The sequence below is a fragment of the Schistocerca nitens genome, chromosome 7 (genome assembly GCF_023898315.1).
Source record: "Schistocerca nitens isolate TAMUIC-IGC-003100 chromosome 7, iqSchNite1.1, whole genome shotgun sequence".
NCBI lineage: Eukaryota > Metazoa > Arthropoda > Insecta > Orthoptera > Acrididae > Schistocerca > Schistocerca nitens.
The window spans coordinates 522,813,818-522,836,781 of NC_064620.1; the positions used below are offsets into that span (position 1 = coordinate 522,813,818).

The 22,964-nt window shown below is 39.8% G+C and overlaps 1 protein-coding gene across 1 annotated transcript in view; it reads left to right on the forward strand.

Moving 5' to 3' along the window:
- The first annotated feature begins 4,077 nt into the window (after window positions 1-4,077).
- The window catches only part of LOC126195825 (THO complex subunit 7 homolog), a 74,627-nt gene continuing 55,740 nt past the window's right edge, over window positions 4,078-22,964 (forward strand). Inside the window, exon 1 of the mRNA XM_049934468.1 lies at window positions 4,078-4,215. Within this exon, the coding sequence (XP_049790425.1) occupies window positions 4,206-4,215 (10 nt within the window). The 5' untranslated portion in view covers window positions 4,078-4,205. The remainder of the gene's footprint in view (window positions 4,216-22,964) is intronic.

Consider the following 22,964-nt stretch of genomic DNA (forward strand, 5'->3'; position numbering starts at 1 on the left):
TAGACGGATAAATGCCAACCACTTAGGTAAGGTTCTTCTTTCCATGGTGCACCATATCAACACCTGGACGACCATTCTCTCAAGGGTCACAGAAACTAGGATCTGACCATTTTTCTGCAGCAAGGGAGAATTTGATGAAATCTTACAAGCAGCCATCATACATAGACTTGACAACCCGTGGGCATCACCATTACATTTAGTGAAAAAGAAAGACAGGACCTGGAGATATTGAGGAAATTGCCATGCCTTAAACACATGAACCATTCCAGACTGCTACCCAGTCCCCAATATAAGATATTCCATTAATGTGCTAGCTGGAGATACAATCATCAGCTTGACTGACTGCAAAAAGGCGTATAACTAGATTCCTATGGCAGTAGAAGACCCCCCTAAAACACTTTTGGCCTTTTCGAGTATCTACGCATGACTTTTGGTCTACAAAAATGGCATCCAGTCATGGCATATTATGTAGATGAAGTGCTAAAGGGCTAAATTACTGTTTCATCTGTCTAGATGATATTTTGCTATTTTCCAAAACAGCTGCATTACGTGAGAGCCACCTCAGTGCAGTTTTTGACAGGATACATAAATAACTGCTGATTCTGCGACAAAATCTGTAACATTCCTCAGTCATACAGTTTCAGCTGCCAGTATTTGTCTGCTCCAATAGAAGACAGAGTTCGTTAAGGACATTCCTCATTCAGCATTTAAGAAGATTCCTGAGAATATTTAACTTCTACTACTGTCACCTACCTGTAGCAGCAGAGATATATGCAGCACTGTCAAGTAACATCATGTGCTGATGCCCCCTGCCATGGGCGCCAGAGATGCAGTGGGGCCTTCGAAAAGGTGACTGAGTGAAATGGCGCAATGGTTAGCACACTGGACTTGCATTCGGGTTTTCCATGATTTCCTTAAATTGCTTCAGACAAATGGCAGGATGGTTCCTTGCAAAGGCATAACCAATTTCCTTCCTCATCCTTGACAAAGTCCTAGCTTGTGCTCCATCTCTAACAACCTCGATGCCGACGGGACACTAAACCCGATCTTCCTTCCTTTTTTCGAAAAGGTAAAAGGCAGCTTGCTACAAGCAGTCCTTTGTCCCGCCCTATCCAAGATTCGCTATTATCAGTAATTGTGAACGCTAACCAACAGACTATCAGGACAACTTTCCAGCAATATGTTGTGAAAAGGTGGAAGGCTTTAGGCTTTTCCCCCATAAACTGATGGAGGTTCGAGCCAACTGGAGTGCATATGGCAAAGAGCTACTGGCCTTTTATAAAGCTGTGCAGCAAATTCGCTCTTATGTAGAAGCTAGACCATTTGTAGTCTATACAGAGCACAAACCAATGACATTCACTTTTAACCAGCATAAGGAGGGTTGGCCGGCCGATGTGACCGAGCGGTTCTAGGCGCTTTAGTCCGGAACCGCCCTGCTGCTACAGTTGCAGGTTCGAATCCTGCCTCAGGCATGGATGCGTGTGATGTCCTTAGGTTAGTCAGGTTTAAGTAGTTCCAAGTCTAGGGGACTGATGACCTCAGATGTTAAGTCCCATAGTGCTTAGAGCCTTTTGAACCATTTTAAGGATGGTTATTCTCACCGACAGTTTCACCAGTTACAATTTATTGCTCAGTTTACAATAGCTGTAAGTCAGATAAGAGGGGCAGGAAATGTAGCACTTGATTTTTTTTTTCTCCAGAATCGGTGCTATCTCTGATACAAGAAATTACAGTCACCTCAACACAGTGCTAACTACAGACAAGCAGCTGCAGGAGTATTTGTAAAACAACAGAAAGCTCTAAAAATGGCTCTGAGCACTATGGGACTTAACTTCTTTGGTCATCAGTCCCCTAGAACTTAGAACTACTTAAACCTAACTAACCTAAGGACATCACACACATCTATGCCTGAGGCAGGATTCGAACCTGCGACCGTAGCAACAGAAAGCTCTACCTCAAACAACTGCAGTTATTAGGTACCTAGGACTTGATCTGGTATGATGTGTATAGACCCTCGCCCAGGCCATTCATGCCCATAATGCTATGAAGAGTGGTTTTTGACAGCATTCAAAATCTCGTCCATCCAAATCCCAAAGCCAGCATTAAACTAATGATATAGAAGTATGTGTGGCCCAGTATATAAAAAGACTGTCGTCAATTGGAAAGAAAATGTGTAACATGACAACAATGCAAAATTGGCAAACACATACACATGTCAGTGGGAGAATTTACACAAATAATTGATCGTTTCTCCCATGTTCACATAGATCTCATGGGCCCGCTCCCACCATCTGAGGGGCGTCGTTACATATTTACCGCTCTTAACAGATACACTCAGTGGGCGGAGGGAAAGCCAATCAGTGAAATATTGGCAGGAACAACAGCAAGAACCTTCCTAATGGCTTGGCATTCTTGTTTCAGCAGTCCAACTCATGTCACTATGGATCAGGGGTGGTTATTTGAGTCAACACCTATCCAAGTTATGTGGGTTTAATCACCATTATACAATCATATACCATATCAAAAGGAATGGGATGGCAGAGTAGTGACAAAGAGCATTAAAAGCTGCGCTAAATGTTACAAGAACACCTGGACCACCACACTGCGATTGGTCTTAACGGGCCAATGCCAAGTCAGAGGTCGGAGCACCAAAAGCAGAGGTGGTTTAAGGGGAGATATTATACCTGCAGGACGAGTTTTTCTCAGAACAACAGCTATCAGTGGAGTCAGAACTATCATATTTGCTGCAACAAGTAAAGCTTCATATTTCTGTGTTACACCCTTCAACAGCGTACCGCCTTGTAGAACAGACATACTCGCCCATGATGTTAAGGACAGATGTAGTGCACCCATCATTACAACCACCATACTCCGGACCCTTACAGATACTAAAATGTGATGGCTGTACAGTCAAATAATATGCAGTGATAAGCTGCTAACGATGTCACTGAGACGGGTCAGACTGACGTATTTCCTTACATTCCCTTGCGGAAACAGTAAACTGGGACGCCACATCAGTGTCTTCAAGTCAACCCAGTAGTGGGATTGGTCACACAATTGCAAGGTCGCCCTTGACTCAGAGAACTAGCCCACAGGAAGCACCAGAGACGCCGGCAGTCTGTTCATGAGAAGGCCGCCAAGTGCGCCATAAATAATCGCACATCCCAGAAGCTCTCCTCTATCACCAGGGGGCACTGTGTGGAAAGCATTGAATTCGGATGGGGATTAAAAGTGTATATTATTCTTTGGTTTTCTGATCTAACTCTGCTGAATTTCTGTTTCCTCGTTGTTTTTCAGTTTGACAGATCTTTGTTTAGTTTCCGTTGTCAAGTTGTATTTCGTTAAATATGTGAATAAAACCAGATGGTTATAGCACATGTCTATCCCTGAATAATTACTGTTTGAACGATCGAAGAATTCTCTACACTCTTGCGCCACAGCAAGCCCGTAAGAGCTACACATCGCGGTCATACACCTTGAAAGTTTCAAATGTTTCCTTAAAAGAAAAGGTGAACATATTTCTCTGCTTAAATATTGCACTGTTTGCTTAAATAGCTACACTGTAATTAACGGAAAAGTGATTTCTCAAACCAGATGTCGCTAATGAAGTTAGTTGGATTCTCAACAGTAACTCGTGAACGTCGACTTACCACAAAATACGACATGTACGACATTCGTAAAAGTCTGAAAATTCTCAAAAATATAATTATTTTCGCACTGAAATAGGGGGAATTATTGCTTGGGCGACGATACGTGTCTCAGAAGTGTATAATGCACAAATTAGATCACAACTATTAGTAAGCCTGAGGGTGAAATACGTTTTTCGTGGTACCCGGAATCAGACAGCACTGGTCTCGAGTCATTTGCTTTTGTGTCTGAATAGTAAACAAAAGCAAGGGGGAGGGGAGCTTTGTTTTCAGCTGTATAAATAAACAGTATGTAAGGTGGCGAAATATCTTCAAATTTTGTGGTATTAATCTCATTCTACCTTTTTTGAATTCATATTTCGCGTGATATCGATGTATGTTGAACTGCCCCAAAAGTCGATACACGAGAATGCCGCCGAATTACCTCTGATTCTTTGCGTGTTACCTTTGATTTTGTTTACAGCGTTTCTTGCGAGCTTGGGTGTTGTTGTTATTATTATTGTTGCTATTGGTGCGGCAGTAAATTGCAGAGTGACGCTGCAGCGAAAAACAAGTGCTATGAGTGATGGTATGTAAGGCAAACTATGGAAACCATTCTATTTCCTGTTGTGTGGCATCCGTTCTTTTATTAAGTGCTGTTCTTAAATAATGTGAGATACCAAGTAAAGAAATAGCGATATTGGTAAAGTTAAACTGTTCGTGATTCAAAAAACTGGGAAATGGCACGGTGAAAAATAAGATTTTCGTACAACGTGTTATGAAATAAAACAAATCATGAATAGAAATTTTCTTTTCAAGATTTAAGTGGTACTTGTGATAAACTTGTGGGTACCACTAGTAGTTATATTTTTTCTGCTTAGACACACATGTTAACCTCTGAAAAATTAATTATTTTTTATGTTTCTGAATCCCGCGTTATTATTATTATTATTATTATTATTATTTTTCACTGCTTGTACGAGTAGGCCGTAAGTTTCATAGGCCACATGAGGAAGATTTCTTTAGGAGAAGATTTCATTACGAAAATACAATATTTTAAAAAGCGCCGAAGCAATAAATTGCCGTCTATAAGTAATTTTTTGGGGATATGCTGCAGTCCTGTCTCAGTCTCATTCCCATCGCAGGTGCTATCTCCTTTTGTGTCCTTGGACTGTTACAATACATCCTGGTTTCCGTAGGTGTCGTAGGTAAATTGTGGATCACTATATTTTGTGCCAGGTATCATCATAATTTTTCAGAGTGTTTTTCTGTGAATATTGTCAAAAGCCTTTTGGCATTCCAGAATGAGATTTTCACTCTGCAGCGGAGTGTGCGCTGATATGAAACTTCCTGGCAGATTAAAACTGTGTGCCCAACCGAGACTCGAACTCAGGACCTTTGCCTTTCGCGGGCAAGTGCTCTACCATCTGAGCTACCGAACACGACTCACGCCCGGTCCTCACAGCTTTACTTCTGCCACTATCTTGTCTCCTACCTTCCAAACTTTACAGAAGCTCTCCTGCGAACCTTGCAGAACTAGCACTCCTGAAAGAAAGGATACTGCGGAGACATGGCTTAGCCACAGCCTGGGGGATGTTTCCAGAATGAGATTTTCACTCTGCAGCTCAGTGTGCGCTTATATGTAACTTAGGAAGTTTTATATCAGCACACAAAAGACCTTAATAATGTTCTGAAAACACTTCCACAGTCCACTTTACTACACAAACATCCTAAACTCTAGACCACGTTAGCACGATGACAACCAAAACTCAAATTAACTCAATACCAAACGTTAAACTCAGCATGTCTACATCCACCACCAGAGGGCATGATCAAATACAGCAGCACATCCACCACCAGTGGGCACGATCAGATACGACAATGCGACATCTGCAAAACACAACCAACTCAAAGACTCCGCACCGTAGTGACGTCACACACCACTGTGTCATGGCTCAAAGCATTCCATTGTAAAATGTTGCAGTAAAATAACTTTATATGGTGTGTTAGAGTGCTAGTCTAATTCTAATTATACATTAACTTAAAAATATGAAATTTAAAAGTTTCTGTGAAGATACTCCTAATGGAGTTGAACAAGTTCCACAACATAAAATTCTTTATTTCAGTCATATACTCTGGGAAATACTGAAGCCTCCGATCCCACCCGTCGGCTTTGACCCATGACGCCACAAATATGGCGGAAACGACCATAAACGACAATTCCAATATGGCGGATATAAAATCGTTGCATACGTATCATAAAGACGTAAATACATAGAAAAACAACATACACAAAGGTTTCACAAAAAGCCTAATGACTGTAACGGGACAAGTGTGGGAAATTGGGGGTTTTTGGGTGGGGAGAAACTAAATATAAACAAATTTAGCCACCCACCGCCATACAAAAGCACGCAAGACGACGAAAACAATCGACATCACAAAACTCACCAAATACCACAAAACACATTATTATCTGGAATCGGACACTTCCCTTGACCTATATAGATCTACAGTAGCTCCCGATCCCATAAATTGAGATCGAACACTTCCCTTGACCTAAATAGCTCAACAGCAACTCCCGATCCCATCTCCCAATACAAAAATTAAATACACCGCAAAACATTACGAACAAACACTTCCCTTGACCTACATATATCTACAGCAGCTCCCGATCCCATAAATTGGGATCGAACACTTCCCTTGACGTAAATAGCTCAACAGCAACTCCCGATCCCATCTCCCAATACAAAAATCAAAATACACCGCAAAACATTACAAACAAACACTTCCCTTGACCTAAATATATCTACAATAGCTCCCGATCCCATAAATTGGGATCGAACACTTCCCTTGACATATATAGCTCAACAGCAGCTCCCGATCCCATCTCCCAATACAAAAATCAAAATACACCGCAAAACATTACGAACAAACACTTCCCTTGACCTACATATATCTACAGCAGCTCCCGATCCCATAAATTGGGATCGAACCTTTCCCTTGACCTATATAGTTCAGCAGCAGCTCCCAATCCCATCTCCCATTACAAAAATCAACATACTCCACCAAACATTGAGATTGAACACTTCCCTCCAACTATATAGCTCAACAGCAGCTCCCAATCCCATAACTTAGGATCGACCAATACCCTTGACCTATGTAACTCAAAAACATCTCCCAATACAAATACCAATACCAACCTCCACAGCCACAAATTTCAATGAAACACTTCCCTATACCCCAATACACAACACATACGCCAAAAACAAAAAAATGAGAACTTAGCACAAGAAAGTTCCAGCCCCACAAACTAGATTGGCCACCACAATCACACACAAATGCACATGCAAACACACACACACACACACAAACCAACGAAAAAATACTGAACCAAAAGAAAAACCCAACCCACCCACACCTCAACCCCCTCCCCCCCCCAACCCCAAAATAAAAAACCCACAAACAAAAACCAAATGCAACATAAAAAACATCTCAATCACACACAACAACTCAACAAAAACTTCAACAAAATAGATCCTCCACAACTAAAACAAAAAACAAACACACTCCCCCTCTCCCCCCCCCCCAACCTTAAAAACACTATACAACAAAATAAACCACCCACCCCACCCTGAACCACAGCCACTCACCCACCTACCCAGCCCACCCTAACTAACCACTTTCGGCCTATACATTTTACCCACAGCCCTTAAGAAAACCCGAACAATACAATAGCCCTCTGGGACACTCTTCCGCCAACAGTACTCATCTAAATGAGACTGAAGGTTGGAAGAGCGCCTCTTCCCCCTCCCAAGAACTGACTTAACCGCCCCCCCCCCCCCCCCCCCTATAAGAAGAAAAAGCATCAGAAACTATTGTGGACCCCGGCTCTATATATTCCTCAATTAACCCCACTAATTCAGCCTTCGACCTCCCTTCCACAACCCTAAAAACACATTCGGAACCCCCACCCCCCGGAACAACAGCCCCCCACACCCAAAGACCAGCCACAGACTTCCCCCTCCCATACTTCCTTTTCCCAAACTGTGACTCGTCCACCTCCACAACCACCCCATGCCCCCCCCAACTTACCCCTGTACTTAATAAATTCCGAACACACTTCATGACAAAAGGAATACCAATCTAAAACAGTCCTCTCCCTCACACCAGTCTCATGCGCGCAAAAACTCTGTGGGGATCTATAACAAAAATAATATGTAACAAGCACAATCTCACGCATGCCCAATCTAGACTTCTCGAACCAGGTACCGCGCCGTATGGAACGCCATATGTCATCTTTGCGACAGCGCCACATGTAACCGTCCCTGGTCCGAGAGGCCGGAACTTTAACCAATTTCATTGGTTCACGGCACACACCGCACTTCACGACCTCGGCAATTAAGCCAAATAGCTGAAGGAATTTAATCAGCTCTAAAGCTGTGTCCCCCATCATAGCCCTCAACCTAGAACTATTTATCTGGTCTTTCATATCCATTCCTGAACAAAAAACCACAACCGAATACACTTAATAACAAACCCACCCGACGTACAGCAATCATCATTACATTAACCATCACACAAAACCGTTAACTCACTGATACAAATTCCACTTCAAAAAGACGCACGTAGCACTCACCACTGAGCAACAGCAAATTGAGCCCAACACACCAAACAAATGAAAACCATGAACATACCACCAGAGGGCACAACAAACAACAACACGACATCTACAAACACGCCACACTCACAAACCAAACTCCGCGCCATAATGACGTCACACACCACAACACCCTTATGTCACGGATCAAAGCCGACGTGTGAGATCGGATGTTTCTGTTGACCCATACTCTGTTATATTATCAACATAATATTTAATGTACTCCATTAGGTTGTTGAATACATGCGTACCCATATGTCTGATTCCTTTCTGTATTATTGTTAAACCCCTTGAGGTCTTCATAGAGGTGGTTTTTGGTCCTAGTATTTTAATCGTACTTTTCAACAAGTTATTTTTGTAATTTTAAGACATAATAGGCCCAAAATATAAACTGTGCTCTTGGATTCATTAATCTGTTGATTCGAACTTGACATCGTGATAAGTTTACATTTACCCCAAGTGTTCATATTTCCCTGATTAGGTCAGGGGTAAGTGAAAACTGCAGTCCCGAAGTGTGGACTGGGTATGGGTTTACCAGCAGGGGTAACAGTAAACCAACACCATTCTATGACCTTCTTGAGTGGTTATAACTGTGTTTATAACCATCTCAAACATCATGTTATGAAAATTACAAAATGGGCCATTTTCCAAAGGAATTTATCACATAACATTAAGCACAAAAATATTCATCTCAGCTCTATTCACCATTTGATTTTAACAGGTCCAAATACAAATTTGTCAATAGATTGTGGTCTGTCAGCTAAATGGCTTGGCTAGCCCACTAAATGACTGCATTCGGTGTGTTGCAATAATTACATCTGGTGTTAATTCTAGATCATTATGCAGAGACCTCTTAAAAAAACTTACATCACTACCCTTTCTTTTTTATTGTATAATTTTTTTAATTATTGAGATTTTCATGCTGATGTGTCTAGCAGTCTGATAGCTCCCGGTTTTGAAAGAAAGAAAATTGTATTTTCTCCTTCATCTACTGATAAGTTAAAATACATTTATGGCTTATTAAGTTATTTCATCATTCCAAAATGAGATTATAATAATGAAATTACCTACTTTCAAGTTAAATAAGAACCACTGCATGTTTACATTTACCTGCTAAAAAATTGCAAAGTGGGGTATTAGGAACAGATACTGCTAGTGGAGATGGAAAAACTATATGACGATGTTATTTCATATCAGGTTTTGAAAAATGTCAGGGATCCACAACTAGGCTAGATTGTAGTTACACTGTAAATGATGTGTGTCAAGGGGCATGCATGATGGTATCAATCAAGTTAAAACCTTTAGAGAGGCAAAAGCAGCTTATGGTGTCCCAAAATTAGTCATAGCCCATACTATTGAATTAAAAGGTGAAAATTTTATTTCTCTGGGTGTCTAGAATTAAAGAATAAAGAAGAAATTAAATCTGACCCTTTATACAGGATTTGCATCATTTTATTAAAATTTCTTCTTTAGGCGGAGGATATTGGTTAAATTAGGCCTTGGGCATCCTCACGCTTTTTTCCCCCACATAGGCATCCTCATGCTTTTTTCCCATTTATTTAATTGCTCATTCAGAAATGGGGTATCATCTGAGAAAAATGAACTTAAATCAATGTTACAACAATTTTTCGTTGAAAACTCCATCGAAAGATGGTCACCCTAATGAGAATTGGTATCAGGCCTTTATGGAACTTTCTTCTTGAGGTGACAAAATGTAGACCACAAACACTCAAAGATGTACCAAGCATTGATCATACATAAATCTTCTGCATTATTCTGAAGATACTTCCCAGTACATAGCTGCGGCGTCTCCAGTCATAAACCTACAAGTTCCTTCAGAAGTCCCAAAAGAATGCTAGATATCCATTTGTAGTTTATACTTCCTACAATGAACTGAATATGTTGGCTAAGAGATACTGAGACATCATGCTTAGTTTACAATTGCAGTAAGTTTGGGCTTGTCGTTGATCCAACCAGGGTAAGAGCCCTTGGGGAAAAGGAATGCCACTGAAAGGGTCTCCACTGTATTAGGTAGGGAACCAACAACTGTTTTGGCCTGCATTGCTGCAAATAACACAACCAGATATATAATATTCTCTGTTTACTCTTGAATCAAGAAAGAATTCCAGAAGAATGGACTACATGAGTGATCCAGCCCAAACATAAGAAATGTGACAAGGCATGTTGTTCTAATTGTGGAGGGATCACTCTGTTGAATGTGGTATAATAGGTTTTATCCAGAATCCTATACAATAGGCTAGTTCCATAGTGGGAGATTATCAGTGTGGTTTTAGGGTTAATAGATCAACTGTGGACCAAATTTTCATACTGATACAGGAAAATGCATATGAATATAATAATAAGCTCCACAGTACCTATGAGGACTTCAAGCAGGCCTTCGATAGTCTGGAAAGGGAAGAGGTGTTAGATATAAAACTGCTGAACATACCATCCAAATATATTTTTGTTTTTAAGGTAACCTTGGCAGATTCCATGCCAGTGGTGAGAGTGGATAGGGAATTAACTGTCCGTTTGGTGGAACTGAAAGAAGCCGTACACCATAGGAGATGCAATAATGTAGATGGTAAACTGACAGCTCAAATGGCTATACAGGGTGTTACAAAAAGGTACGGCCAAACTTTCAGGAAACATTCCTCACACACAAATAAAGAAAAGACGTTATGTGGACATGTGTCCGGAAACACTTAATTTCTATGTTAGAGCTCATTTTAGTTTCGTCCACCTACGCTCAATGGAGCACATTATCGTGATTTCATACGGGATACTCTACCTGTGCTGCTAGAACATGTGCCTTTACAAGTACGACACAACATGTGGTTCATGCACGATGGAGCTCCTGCACATTTCAGTCGAAGTGTTCGTACGCTTCTCAACAACTGTTTCGGTGACCGATGGATTGGTAGAGGCGGACCAATTCCATGGCCTCCACACTCTCCTGACCTCAACCCTCTTGATTTTCATTTATGGTGGCATTTGAAAGCTCTTGTCTACGCAACCCCGGTACCAAATGTAGAGACTCTTTGTGCTCATATTGTGGACAGCTGTGATACAATACGCCATTCTCCAGGGCTGCATCAGCGCATCAGGGATTCCATGCGACGGAGGGTGGATGCATGTATCCTCGCTAACAGAGGACATTTTGAACATTTCCTGTAACAAAGTGTTTGAAGTCACGCTGGTACGTTCTGTTGCTGTGTGTTTCCATTCCATGATTAATGTGATTTGAAGAGAAGTAATAAAATGAGCTCTAACATGGAAAGTAAGCGTTTCCGGACACATGTCCACATAACATATTTTCTTTCTTTGTGTGTGAGGAATGTTTCCTGAAAGTTTGGCCGTACCTTTTTGTAACACCCTGTATATATGGCTATGATAGGCCACTGGTTACATATGGATGTGAAGCATGGGCACTAACCAGCTCTGATGAATAACTCAAAAATTTGAACAATGAATACTATGGAAAAATTATGGAGGGATCCAAAAATAATGATGGTACCTGGAGAGCATGGAGCAATTATGTTGGATTGTCTTATACAAGGAGCTGATATTGTAGGTCCAATTAAAAGTAAAAGAATAACCTGGCTAGAGTGTGATCTAAGGATGCAGGACACATAAACTACAAAGGTCTTCAAATAGAAATTGATAGGAATAAAATTAAATGTAAGACCACATAAATGATGGCTGTAAAATGTGGAAGAAACACCAGAGCCCTGGGAATCAGAGGATGGAGAAGGGAAGCAAATGAGAGTGCAGAATGGAAAGAAACTGTTAAGAAGGCAAAGATCAACAAAGGGTTGTAAAGACACAAGAAGAAGATGTGGACTAAAAGCTAATGAGAAATCATGCTTTGTCTACAACTATGATGCGTCTGGGCTTGGCAATTATCCAACAAGGGTAAGAGCTTTTGAGGAACAGGGAATGCCACTGAATAGGGTCTCTGGTAGGTCAAGTAGGGAATCAACAACTGTTTTGGGCTGTGTTGGTGCACATGACACTCACCTGCTACCATTGATCATATACACTGAGGTGATAAAATTCACTGGATACCTCTTAATATTACATTGGACCTCCTTTTGCGTGGTGTACTACAGCAACTGGACTTTACTTATCAAGTTGTTGGAAGTTTCCTGCAGAAATAACTAGCCATGCTGCCTCTATATCTGTCCATAATTCCTAAGTGTTGCTGATGCATGATTTTGTGCACAAAATGACCTCTCAGTTATGTTCCATAAATGTTTGATGGGATTCATGTTGGGTGATCTGCGTGGCCAAAACATTCGCTTGAGCTGTCTAGAACGTTCTTCAAACCAATCACATGCAACTGTGACCTAGTGACATCGCATTGTCATCCATAAAAATTCCATTGTTGTTTGGGAACATAAAGTCCATGAAAGGCTGAAAATGGTCTCCAAGTAGCTGAACATAACCAATTCCTGTCAATTATCAGTTCAATTGGACCAGAGGACCTAGTCCATTCCACGTAAACCATTGTGGAGCTACCACCAGCTTGCAACATACCTTGTTGACGATCTGTGTCCATGTCACACTTAAACCCCACCACCAGGTCTTACCATCTGAATTCAGAAGCCATCTGCCCAGAACACATGTACAGGGGCCAACCGATATGGTCATGAGCTCAGAACAGGCGCTGTAGGCTAAGGCACTTGTGCCTGTCATCTACTGCCATGGCCCATTAATGTCAAATTTCACCTCGCTGTCCTCACAGGTACATTCATCGTATGTCCCACACTGATTTCTATGTTATTTCTTGCAGTGTCGCTTGTCTGTTAACACTGACAACTCTATGCAAATGGTGATGCTATCAGTCATTGAGTGAAGGTTGTTGGCACTACATTGCCCATGGTCTGAATGCCTGAATTTTGGTTTCTCATCACACTCTTGACACTGTGGATCTCGGAATGTTGAATTCCCTAACGATTTCTGAAATGTAATGTCCCACGTGTCTAGTCCTAACTGTCATTCCACATTAAAAGTCTGTTAATTACTGTTTTGTGGCCATAATCAACTCAGAAAACTTTTCACATGAATCACCAGAGTACAAATGACAGTTCCATCAATCCACTGCCCGTTTATGCCTACTGTACATCTGCTTTTGTCATCCGAGTGTAGAAGGGTGCTGCAGTTCAGAGTCGATGGACTTCAAATAACATCTACCCAGGGACACTTTGTGCTGCTTCAACAAATGGCTGTACTGAGGAGCCTAAGTTTTATCAGTGGTTCACTATAAGTACAGCTTTTATACCTCACATGCAAAAATGTTGTACAAATCACCAGTTAACCAGTCAAAGTGCTGTTTTCATATTTGATGAGAATGTTAGCCATGTCAGTCTATGATAAGTACAAATGGATGTACAAAATAACATTCTGAAAATACTATCCCTGTAACTTGAATTTCCCGAAACAATGTTTCAGTAACTCATTAGTGAATGGAAGTATGTAGAATAAACTAGTTGTTTTTCCTTTATAAATCACTTGTAACATTAACCATGTGTACTCTAAACATAGCTGAAACAAGGCACTTCATTAATTTCAGGCATTGGCTTTTCCAGCTGAGGTTGTGATCTAACTGTAATCCCAAAGACTTAACACTTTCTACTGCTTGCATTTCTTTGTTTGAGAATCATATCGTTATAGCATACGGAGTTCCATGAGAAGTACTGAATTATATGTATTAAGTATTGTCAAAATTCTGTGATAATCCATTTGCCTTGAATTGTCTGTTGATGTTCTCAATTATTTCATTAACTGCTTTTTCAGTAAGGGGACTGGTACTATTTTTTATTCCTATATTTGTATCATCTGCAAAATGTACAAAATTTGCATCTTCTGAAACTACAAATGGATCATATTTTTTGTTGTGCACCATGTCTGATTGCTTCATATTCTGAGTGCCCTTCATTATGTTGTTACACATAACTTTCTGTCATTCAAATAAGATAAAAAAAACTGTGAACTTTCTGCATCTACAGTTTCATAATATTTGAACTTTTGTACTAAGTTATCATGGTTTACACTGTAACAGCACCACTGCTTAAGATGGGAAAAGGTTAACTTCAGTGCAATATTTCGGAGCCCACAAGTTGCAGCCAGACGCGGGCCTGTTGACAGTAAGTTACGCTACCAGTGGTTGCAAAGTAGAATGGAGGCCACAGGGCCGTAGACCTGCTGAAAAGAGTAAACATAGCGGTGTGCATGGCGTAAGTTACAAGCAGAAGGGGCCCCACTGGCCCAACCCAGGTGTTATGAGTACATGACTCTGAGGAAGCATGCTGTGGGTCACCTTACAGCTCTCCTGGGCGGCAGGGACAGAGACCACTGAGTCAACTGCCGGTACAGCCTGATATCGTCACAACTCCGCGGTTGTACAAGGCCGACACACAGCAGTGCGCTGCACAGGTCACTGGCGCAACCATTCCGCCGCCAAGCCGCTTTGCAAACAGTCAAGTTGTGCCCTCAGCATTGCGGGACCCGGTGACGCAGATTGAGAGGAATGGGGTCACTGTAGCTGGAAATAATAAACCACTTGGGAAACTCGGATGAGTTTTAATATGGTGCATCCTGACAGCCCATCCTCATCCAACATCCATCTACAACAAATTCAGATGCCGTAGCCACGTCACAAAATATTCCCAATGGTAGTAATTTCGGATTTATTGGTTCTTGAGTATCATCTACCAATATAAATAATGGTTCTTCAGTTTAAAGTCCTGTTTGAAATCCAAACTATTTGCTGCTGAGTGTTCTTGCTTGTACTGAGTGTGTGTAATATGTATCTTATATCATGGTCTTGAAAACAGCTTCCTTAAGATTGTCTGGGAAAGTGCCACTGTGTAAAGATTCCTTGTAGAAGTAATTCAATATATTACTAAGTTCAGCTGAATGACATTTCATTATTTTACTACTGGTTTCATCGTGACCACTTGAACGTATATTTTTAAGAAGCTTGACAACACTGAAAACTACTTTGGGGGATGTAGGATGAAGTTGAGTTTTATCGAACGTGGTTTGGAAGATGCCTCTTTTTTTTTTTTTTAAATAGGAATTATAGATTGTGTGATAAGGAAATGTTCAAACATAAATCATCTGCTATTGATAAAAAAGAAGTTATTAAGAGTGTCTTCATTTTGGGGGCTACCTTTGATCTGTTCGTAATCTACTTTCAATGAAATTTCCTCATTCTCTTTTTTCATTTTTCTTGTCTCATTTTTACTATGTTCCAAATGGGTTTTACTGTAATACTTTGGTCCATTATATATTGTTGCTGGAGGGGCTTATGCTTCCTCAACAGTCCATACATTTTGATTCTCCGGTGACATTGCTCAGAATTTTACAGTATGGATGTAATGTGGTTTAACCCTGGTTTCATCCTTACTTTATGACAAGTAATCATCTCTTAGTCATGCATGAGATTCTGATTCCAATCCAGCGTTGAAGTGCATTTAATCTGCTTCCTATTGTTAATTTCTTAGGAAATCAGTTTTGGAAGTAGCATATGACTATGTTACAGAATACATTTTATTTTCATTTACACCAAGGGTATTGTTCGTACCTTCCACTCTGTATTTTGCAAATTCTATTTTTTTGTTTTCGCCATGCTCTTTGATATTGAATGTCAACAGTTGACCACCATGATGTGAGAGGCCATTAACTGTGTGAATTATGCTATGATTTTACAATGTCAGTGTGTCCATAAAAATCCCACCAGTAGCAATGGTGGTGCATCCTATATCTCTCTTTGCAAATTATGCAAGTGGATCTATATTATAAGAAACAGCTTGAATCCACTTCTAGAACAGGTGTGCTCTATAAAATTCAAATCTCTACTTCATATTACCTCATTCTGCGTGTAAGGCACGAAGTTTAACACTTCAAGTTGCTTAATAAATAATTCAGAATTACGAGATGAAACCCTGTTTATTGGGAGTGTTATTAACATACCATGAAAATCTTTTCCTGTAGCAAAAGCTTCAAAATGCTTCTATAACTTTCCTATACCTGGGTGCTGTAAAGCTGTGCATTTATATTCAAACCTTTTCCACTTTCCTTTTTTGGACTTTCTGTCAGTTTCACTTTGTAGAAGTCTGTATTAAGTCCAGCCTGCATCATTTGCTGCATTTGTGTTTTCTCCTTTCATAAATTACATTAAATGTCTTGTGTGTTATCTAAGCACTGCTACAGGGCCTTGCCATCTTATCCCTCTGCTGGCATGACAATTTTATTCCTCAAAGCTAGTCATTCTTTTTCTGTTGCATTTCTTTTGCTTATTTTGGTCAGTCATTACCTAACGCTCACTTTCAAACCTGCAACCATCTCTGTTTCAACTCACCTGAGTCCCATCATCTTAATTTCCTACCTTTTTGTAATTTCTAACATTGCCTAACTAATGATGGTCAGAGTCCACTCCTGGATACGTTTCACAGTTTATGTTGTTCATGTTAGTTGTTCACTTTAACTCATACACTTCAGTAAGTTGTTCAGTGAAATGTCCAGTATGAGAGATTAGAGGCATTACGTATACCACTTTGTTATTGCCCTATAATGATTATTATCTGTTTAGTATTGGTAAAATGACTTCTGTGCTGATCAGTGATTCTTATTTGTCGCTTATGGTATCATGTTCAATTTGGCTCTGGAGGCAATGATGCAAGATACATCTAGATCTGGTGTAGCTCATAGTTAAAGGCTCTGAGGCAGAGCCACCTCAGAATATGTATTAAAATACATTTCTCTACCATGTAATGCAGAATTTAAATTGTCATGCCACATTCTGAATATTTGCCACATGGATTTAAATAATGACTGTCAACGGTTTTGGAACAGTTGATATTGGGTGATGTTTCTCAATCAATCATAAGGCTTCACCTTGAAATGGCAGTTAGCTCTGTGTAGTAGAGGTTTACAGATGTGCCCTCTGCAGAGTACAGATCTTATGGGCCTACTGAAGGCTCAGCTCGTACTGCCTAACAGTATCCTACCATTAGTTTTTTGTTTCTGGCATTGATAATCTATCCACTGCAGGAAAAGCATGTGAAATTTTTAAAATGTCTCACCAGAGCACCCTATTTTACAGTAGCATAACTGTCACAAATTTGTGAGACCTACATGTATAATTAGAGAAAATAATCGGGTGAACCATGTGCTATTACCTTCAGTTGCTAAGAATTTCCTTACTTGCTGGTAATGTTTTCCGGATAATGTGCCTTATAGCAAGTTTCTTTTTCTAAATTTATTGTGCCTCACTTCTTGTGAATTGTATTTTCTTGTGAATAATCACAGCATACCATGAGCCTGAAAATAGCACAAAATGGGGTAACATATTTAGTTACATTTCCCAGCAATTTAGCTGTTGGTGAGACCTTTACTGTGGTATTTAATTGAAATTGCATATTTTCATAATGCATAAATATAAATAAGAAAACCTGTAAATACAGCATGTTTGTGAAGCTTTGCTTCTGTCAGCCAATCACAACACACATTTAAAGTTTGGAATTTAAAATATGAAAAAAACTTTGCATGCAAAAAAGCTAACACACACCGCATTGTACTGAGTCAGGTGGCGTAGTGGTTAGCACACTAGACTTGCGTTCGGGAGGATGACAGTTCAAACCCGTGTCCAGCCTTCCTGATTTAGGTTTTCCGTGATTTCCCTAAATCACTTCAGGCAAATGCTGGAATGGTTCCTTTGAAAGGGCACGGCTGACTTCCTTGTCCATCTTTCCGTAATCTGATGAGACCGATGACCTTGCTGTTTGGTCCCCTCCACCATATCAACCAACACACCGCATTGTAGATCTTTCCAAAATACATCATTTTTAACATGGTTTGTTGCAGTAAAGTGTCAGGAAATGTGATGTTAGCATCTAAACATGTTACATATAATGCTTGTCTTTTACTGTTATTTAGTACTTTATTACAAAAAGGAAATTAGTTACATTCTATAAACATTTTTATAATGTGTAACTGTGTAGAGAACCCTGGAACCATAGTTCTGACTGGTAAATGCATTAGTCTACCCTAACATGGAAACCATGAGCCAAGCCTGATATAGACTGAATCCACATGATAAATTAGTGGTCAGTGGTCTGGTACACTGTGCATGTTTTGTTTTGTGGTCTTTGGCTAGTTTTTCATTGTGGTTCATATAAATACTGGATTATTTCATCAATTGTATATCGAACACACAGTGTGTCAGTAGTTAAAATATGAAGGCAAACACATTAGAGATTACAGCCACATACCATATGTAAATTTATTTAGATTATAGGAGGTGACATAGCGCCAACAGAAATATACCAGATTGTGAGAAAGTTGAATGTTGATTTATGTAAAACCTGTAGTTTACAATCATGTTCTCACTTTTTCCAAGTGTCTGTAAGATTGAAGCTGTCCTCTCCTCTTATGTAGTTGTTATTCCATATCAAATTTTGTAACTTCAATCAGTGATTTGGTAAATTTTTAATGACATCTTGAATATGTAGGCATTTTGTGTCATCTATTTGTGTTATTTTTTCCCATTCTTTAATAGATGTTTTCTACCATCTTAGTTTCGGTGGTGCTATATCGGCAATGACAGAGAGCCATGGTATTGGGGTAGATTTTAATGTCCCAGTGGTAATACGCATGGTATCGTGGAGTTGCACGTCTACCATGTTGGTGTGGTGACTTCTCTGCCAGACAGGAACAAAGTATTCTACAGTGGTGTAGACTATTGATGTTGCTGCTGTTCATAGAGTTGAAGGTGAACTCAGTCAGTAATTATCACCTTATAACTGACCCCTCAAAAGCACTAAAAGGGTTTGGCTTTGCTAGGTGAGACTGGGTTAAGCTGAACTGTATCGAAAGTGGCGACTCTAGATGCAAGACCATGCTTTAAAACTGGGGATTCATAGATAACCCAAACTGTGGCTGTGGAGCATGTGACCAAACTCTGGACCACTTCACAAAAGTGTGCCCTACTAGGAAATTCAGTGGATCAGAAGAGGACTTCACAGAAGCCACTCCTCGAGCTATGAAGTGGATCCGATGTGTAACCAATACCAATGTTGATGTGTAACCAATACCTTCTAGTCTCACCTAATACCTGTCATGTTTCTGTATATCATATCACATTGACCACTTGCATCTATAAGAAATATTTTATTCATTATTTTAAATATATTTGTATATACAAGGTGATTATAATTAAAGTTAAACTTTGAAACCGCTTTAGAAATAACATCATTGGTCAGAATGATGTCAAATCGCAATGGGATATCACTGGAGAAGGGGGAAGACATATGGCAGAAGAAAAATAAATGGTTACAAAATGTAGCAAAAGATGGCACTGTAAGCATCATAATTTGACCCTTTGCACTCCGTATGGCAGACACAGGGCTGCTCCGCGCGCTCTTATTTAAATCGCCGCTGCCTGGGCGGCAGTGCTCCGCAGAGATTTCTGCGGATGTCTTTGTGGAAACAATGTGGCCGCTGGCCAACAATTGGGGTATACATTAAAACATAATGTTTATCAAAACAAGACATGGTTGTCTCACTGGGAATTCCGCGATCGTTCATTAAGTAAAATATGGCGTTTCAGACTTCGATCGCTATTCTTTATTTTCAATTACCGGTTTCGGGCTAGCTGCCCATCTTCAGATCTGTTAGACAATGTTAAAAATGTAATTAATAAGAGAGATACATTTAGTGATAAAAATATCTTAGTTTACAAAAAGAAATTTTGGAATGTATTAAATGCCAACATACCATATGTTGTAGTTACAGAGTAACTTGTCCGTACAGAACACACAGTTCACTGTCATAAGTAAAGTAAATTTCAATCTGTTAAAACATTATATATATGGCGAAATAATAACAGATGCACAATTGTTATAGGTAGAGGGCACTTTTTACTGTTACCAATCAGGTTACTCTTAAATACTGCGATATAATGTTTTAACAGATTGAAATTTACTTTACTTATGACAGTGAACTGTGTGTTCTGTACGGACAAGTTACTCTGTAACTACAACATTGGTATGTTGGCATTTAATACGTTCCAAAATTTCTTTTTGTAAACTGAGATATTTTTATCACTAAATGTATCTCTCTTATTAATTACATTTTTAACATTGTCTAACAGATCTGAAGATGGGCAGCTAGCCCGAAACCGGTAATTGAAAATGAAGAATAACGATCGAAGACTGAAACGCCATATTTTATTTTAAAACATAATGTGTGCTTTCATTCATATATTTACATAAGCTTTTTTAGTACAATACTTTCCATTGTGTGGTATTTTTTGAAACACTCTTCATGGTGGAGAGATGGGTTTCGTGAGCATGTTCCGCAGTAATACCCAGTTTCACGCCTGCCACCTTTCTTTTTTTCTGTCTGAGCACACTGCACAATCCTTATGCTTGTTCCCAGGAAGCTCATTGATAATGTGCAACTTTCCATTCAAGCATTCCTCGTCATCAGAAGTTGAACGACGTCCTCGTTTCTGTCCTTGAGTTCTTTCTTCGGCAACTAATCCTCTTATAACACTTTTACGGAATGCTTTGTGAGACGGTATTGTCTAGTTGTTTTTCTCACAGTGGTTCCTGTATAGTAAATAGCTGTTTACAAGTCTTACCTCCAACAGCCTGAAGTATAGTTTTCGCCATCACTTGAGACTTTTCATTAGAAAACCGTAACTGGAAATAAAATGGTCAGATGGATCAACTCAACCCATCTTTGAAGTATAATTAATAATCACATTTGGTTTCTTTATTTCTTCCGTTTCCTTTCTGTTTCTCCTTTCTATAAGTGACACTGAGTTATTGGCTTTTGTAGAAAGCACGAGAACTGTTCGTTTATCTTCCCATGCTAGAACCATCATTTTGTTGTTGCGGAGGCATTTTATTTTGTGCTTCCTTAGACACAGAGCTCCTTTCTTGATTGCAGCTGGAAGGTTTTTGCGATTGGCCTGAATCGTTCCTGTTAGATGCATGTTCTGTTTCAACAGCTCATCAGCTAATGCAACACTTGTATAAAAACGGTCAGTGTACAAATGGTACACTGATTGCCCTGTAACATTTCTGATATTAGCTAGCAGCTGAAGAACTATTCTCTCAGAAAAATTCAAGTGTGGACAAATCAATGACTCAGTTGTTACAGCACCAAAATAGGGTATCAAACTGCAGATATAAGCATTTGATGAATCCGAAATGACATAAACTCTGAGTTCCCATTTTTTTTGTTTTTGAGGATTGTACATTTTGAATAATACACGACCCTTGAACGATACTGTAGATTCATCAGCAGCTAAATACTGATATGGTCGATAAATTTCGAGAAACGTGTCAGACAAGTAATTCAGTACATTTGTCACTTTACTCAGATGTGACTGAACCTGACTGTTGACATGTGTAGCACTCGTCGAATTAGAAACATGAAGTGCCCAGAAAATTTGCATAAATCGTCGGCGACTAAAACAGTCTGGAAAGAAGTTGGATGATTGTAACCATTCTTTTGAAAAAAAGTCCTGCCATATTCAGTAGCACACCATGGAAGCGTTTCATTTCTTCCATGGTAACATTTCTCCAGTCCCACCATGCAGAATGTTGTGGAAGTGGTGTCACTTTACGTATTTTCGATGTAGCATACCTAATCGTTTCATCTGCTATTCGTTGAAATAGGTTATCTGTAAAAATTAATTGAAAGAATCCGAAGGGCGATGATGGAACAGAACTACTTTCTGCCTTTCTGTTATAAAACCACACTTTGATTCATCAAAGGGAAAATCTGTGAAGTCAGTGTCAGTGTTGCTCCACATTCGCCACGAATCCTCTGCTGAAACACTAGAAACATGCACATTGTCACTGTTTTATTCGCCATTGTCACTCTAATTGTTTTGAAATGAATCACTATCAAAATCATTTTCGCTCTCGTTTTCACTTAGAGATTGCTCTAAAAGATCTAAAATCACTTCCTCAGAAAGTACTGTACGTGAAGAACTAGCCATTTCGAGCGCGTGGACTTGAACGGAATAATTACAATCTTTGACTTAACACAGCTGCTACTGTTCGACACCGAGTTAACACTAGTTCTCCTAGATGGCAGCACACTGCAGCAATAATGCCTAGTAGACCCAAAATACGTCTGAGAGCTTCGAAAAGTCGTGTCGAATGAGGCTCGACATCGGAGCGGAAAACAAATTTCGCGATGTCGAGTGGCACTCGACATTGGAGTGGAAAGGGTTAATAGTGGTCGACTACAAATGACGAATGAATCATACAACAATGCCGAAGGTGTATGTTTGACGTTAAACAAACTGTACTACTCAGTGTGCAGGGTGTACAGGTGCAATACTGTTAGTTACATAAGCCCATCCACCACAGCAAGGTCGTATCACATCGGATGGAAAAAATCAGATTTTAATCATACTGAGGCCAAAAACCACATAAAAAACATCACTCACATCGGTTTGTAATTATACTGAGGCCAGAAATCGCATAAAAAGCATCACATATTGGTTTTTAACTGTCTTGAGGCCAAAAACTGCATAAAAAGCATCAATCACATCAGTTATTAATTGTCCTGAGATTAATAACTGCATAAAAAGCATCAATCAAATTGGATTATTAATTTCCGTGTGACTGGGGCAAAACATGTTCAATGTG